The sequence below is a fragment of the Carassius carassius genome, chromosome 8, assembly GCF_963082965.1.
Source record: "Carassius carassius chromosome 8, fCarCar2.1, whole genome shotgun sequence".
In the NCBI taxonomy this organism is placed as follows: Eukaryota; Metazoa; Chordata; class Actinopteri; order Cypriniformes; family Cyprinidae; genus Carassius; species Carassius carassius.
The window spans coordinates 26969840-26974222 of NC_081762.1; the positions used below are offsets into that span (position 1 = coordinate 26969840).

At 42.0% G+C, this 4383-nt stretch overlaps 1 protein-coding gene across 1 annotated transcript; it reads left to right on the plus strand.

The window, feature by feature from the left end:
- The first annotated feature begins 450 nt into the window (after positions 1–450).
- LOC132145668 (trophoblast glycoprotein-like) lies at positions 451–3422 on the plus strand. Its single transcript, XM_059556849.1, has 2 exons — positions 451–835; positions 2421–3422. The coding sequence occupies exons 1-2, from the start codon at positions 570–572 to the stop codon at positions 3268–3270; spliced, it is 1116 nt and encodes a 371-aa protein (XP_059412832.1). The 5' UTR covers positions 451–569; the 3' UTR covers positions 3271–3422.
- The last annotated feature ends 961 nt before the right edge of the window (positions 3423–4383 follow it).

Here is a 4383-nt window from a genome sequence, read left to right on the forward strand (position 1 = left end):
CCCTCTTTGAATGTTTACTGAGGCCCCCTCGAGGGCCCCACCCCCAAACTAAGACCCACTGCAACATCGAGAGCTTTATCGACCTCCAAAGAACCACATAAAAGCAACAGTTGAGCAACTGTTTCAAGTGCTTGGGCAGTGAACCGGACACCTTGAGCTACAGTACTGGAGTAAAGATCAACTAAAGTAAGAGATCATCTTAATCTGTAGATGAGCTTTAATCACTCTTAATTAAGACCATCAGTCAGAGTGATGCGCGCGAGATGTGGGCTGGTATCGGTCTGTAGGGAGAGGTGCGAGTCAAAGCTCCTCCCTGCTGATTGGGGAGAGGGATTCAGTCGCATTGTTTGAGAGAGCGGATCAAACGCCCCACACAGAGAACCTCCTTTTCTCATGGAAATAAAGTGTCTGGCTCTCATTCACACACGGGTTTCTGGAATGCAAAGAAGTCTCTGAGAGAGGTTAAGAGCGAGGAGCACTTGGAGAGACACTCTGGAGAAGCGGGCGCACAGCCGCTGAACGAGGGCATCTGTTGAGTCAGATTGATGCGGTTTTGCTGATAGCGGAGCATGCTCGCGTCTGCTCGGTGCGCGCTCGTGCTGGGGCTGCTGCGCGCGGCGCTCTCCGCGAGCGCGTCGCTGTGTCCCGCCGGCTGCGAGTGCTCGGAAGCCGCGCTCACGGTCAAATGCGTCTCCAAAGATCTGCGGGACATACCGAGCGGCATCCCGAGCTACACCAGAAACCTCTTCATCACCGGAAACCACATCAGCCAGATCGGACCCGAGTCTTTCCAGGGACTGGAGAACGTGACCAATCTGTCTCTGTCTAACAACAGGTAACGATACATCTCCGAAGAAGCTACTAGTTCATTTGACCCTTAAAATACTGTTAACAACTGTTACATACTGTGTTACTATGTAAAACAACTGTTAGAGTAAAATTAGGTAACGCTTTATTTTTAAGGTTTCCTTGTTACACGTTTTGTACTTACATTTATAACAATAAATTACACCTTAAGACAAGCCTTAATCCTAACCTTGATCATATAGTAAGTAGCCTGCATGCAGTTAATTAATATTACTCATTACTTCAATGTTTAATTACACTGTAACCAGTGTTAGGAAGGTTACTTTGGAATTTTAATAGGTTACAGATTTCTAGTTACTGAATGTAGTAGTGTATTTCAATTACTTTATTAATGTAACATAACAATTAAATTTTAAAGCACAGCCACTACAAAATCTGACTGACTTTAAGATCATTCTGAGCATAAATACAGATTTAAAACCAAAACAAGAAACAGTTTAATATATATGATACTGTTTTTGAAATCAAATCTTGCATAGTTATGACAGGAAACACTGGCATCTAACAATGACTTGAAAAAAACTGTGTAAATAAATAAATATATATATATATATATATATATATATATATATATATATATATATGCATATGTGTGTGTGTGTGTGTATGTAATAAAATATATACATAAACCCAAATATAGAAAATAAAACCGTTATTGAATAAGCACGTGTCTAAACTCTTGAAACATTGTGTCTCATATTTTAGAGCAGTCACTGCAATTTATGAATTAAAACAATTAAACATGTATGTATGTGGGTGTGTGTGAAAAAAAACAAAATAATATGTAACCCAGTTTGTGATTGTTAACACTTCATAAGTAACTGTAATTGATACATTTATTTTGTAACTAATTAGGTAATTTAGTTACATGTAACTAGTTACTCCCCAACACTGACTGTAACTAGGACATCTTAAGATAAAGTGTAACCTAAAGTTATGGTGAATCAATATGGGATCTTCAACCAGTGTAAGAATCCTTCCATCATTTGAATGACTTTAGAGTACAAAAGCTTTCAGATGTTAAAAGTCTACAGGTTTATTCTCACATCCTCATCTTATAGGATTCTACTTCATTTTACTAGCTCATTCATTATGAAACACAATGTATATAGCATGTGGCTCAATTAAAAGAAAGCAGAACCATATAAACAGCACCAGATTTGAAAATCGAATCAGTCATAATATTGGTTGAATGTTTTCCTTCCAAATGTAAACCGTTTTATTCAAAATGTTCCCTCGGCAGGAAAACATTTATCTAATTTTACCCCTTTCTTGCCATGAAACTGGTCTAAGATGCTGACATGGTATAAAACAGCCAAATAAACCCACACCCCTCAATATCTGTTGTAGTTCTGAGTAATAACCTTAATGCAAAGACTTGTGTAAGGGGTCCTTTATTGTGGATAAAAGGTTAATTTGGATACAGGTTCTTGACACAAGAAAATGGGTCTTCACTGAAAGGTTCTTTGTGGAACCAAAAACTGTTCTTCAATGGCAAAACCCACCTTTATTTTTACGATTGTAGTGTCTAATGTTCCTTTTCTCCTCTCCAGGATTTCTGAGTTGAAGTCTCACACATTTTCTAGCCTGCGGAGCCTCAGATCGCTGGACCTCAGCAACAACCAGCTGGCCGTCATCCATCCTGAGGCGTTCACCGTCCAGAGCCGCATGATGAGGGAGCTCAACCTCAGTCGGGCTCTTTACAACCACTCGTCCGTCATTTTTTTAGCCACCTCTCTTCGCTGGAGCAGTCTGGAAGACCTGCTAGGACTGGATCTGTCCAGTAACGGCCTTGTCTACTTGCCCCCAGGTATCTTTTGCCATCTTGTCGGCCTGCGGCGCCTTCAGCTTGGCAACAACTCTATAGTGTCCATCCATAACGGGACGTTCACAGGACTGGATCACCTCCAGGAACTCGACCTCACCCACAACGCCCTCAGGACCCTGCGTGAAGAGGCTCTAAAAGAGCTGGAGCAGATGCGTTCGTTGAGGCTCCACCTGGCGGAGAATCCTTACACCTGCACATGCGACATCGAGCCTTTCGCCGCCTGGCTGAACATCTCACAATCGCGAGTGGTGGACGTCGAGCGCCTGACTTGCGTGTTCCCAGTCGCCTTGCAGAACACGTCGCTACTGACGGTGGGTCAACTGGAGTTGGGTTGCCATAAAGCGGGAGAAAGTGACAATCTCGCACTGCAGACCTCTTACGTGTTCCTGGGTCTCGTGCTGGGATTTGTCGGGCTAATGTTTCTCTTTGTGCTCTACCTGAACCGCAAAGGTATTAAGAAGCGCATCTACGATATGCGCGACGCATGCCGGGAAGTCTGGGAAGGGTACCACTACCGATACGAGATCGACTCCGATCCCAGACTGTCGCAAGTCTCTACAACAGCTGATGTGTGAGCTCTTCCCAAACTGAGCTTTTTATATGAACTAGTTTTCTATTGCATTTAGCATCCATTTGTGCGGCGAACAGTGTTGTGGGTAACGCGAGTTACGTAATCAGATTACTTTTTTTTAAGTAACTAGTAAAGTAATGCATTACTTCTAAATTTACAATGAAATATCAAAGTTACTTTGTTATCCCATGTATTCACTAACATCTCTCTGGTCCCCATGTTGAGAGAAATCGGGAGTCTTTGCATTTTCTTCAGCATGAGGCTTATTAATGTCACTTTTGGTGTGAAAGGGTCCTTACAGTTGCCAAAATGTAATTTTTGGGTTTTTGTTATTAAAAAACAAATAAGCATGCCCAGCCCAGATGATACAAAAGTAGCAAAATGCATTACTTTCCATAAAAAGTAACTAAGTAATGCAATAAGTTACTTTTTATGGAGCAATGCGATACTCTAATGCATTACTTTTAAAAGTAACTTTCCCCAACTGGTGGTGAACATTTAGATATATTTAAGTAGGCACATTTCTTGTGAAAAGCACGTACTGCCTGTCTCATTGAAGCCTTTATAACAAGCACACCTCCCCCTCAAGTCTGCACAGAATTGGCCCCGAGATGCATTTGCTTCTCAGTCATCATGGGATGTTTGAGGATTAGCCCAATAAAAGGGCAGAAGCCATAAAGTAACTCTGACCACCACCAACAAACCCCCCCACTAGTCTCCATTGTCCTGTACTGGAATATTGCCCAACTCTCTGGTGCTCAAGTGCCTTGTTCATTAGATTTAAGAGGCTGGCCCGCTTCAAAAGGAGACAAATCTTATATATGTGTAATATGTGGTTGTGAAGTTTTGAGAACTGTTTTATTGCATGCTCCTGCAACCCAGTTTTTATGGAAGTGAATGCAGTTTTTCGCGTCGGACCCCGAGCAACCATATTAGCAGCATTCTATGGTCCTTTCTGTCCCTCTATCCACAGGGAGTCTGCGAAGAATGTGCTGGATTTTCTCTCCAAAAGCTTTCCAGCAGGAGGATAACCTCCTCTAAGCTCTAGAAGGAGGATCTTTTGAAGAAAGAGACCCAGTTTGCAGAAATCTCCGGCTGCTTTTTTTTTTTTTTTTTT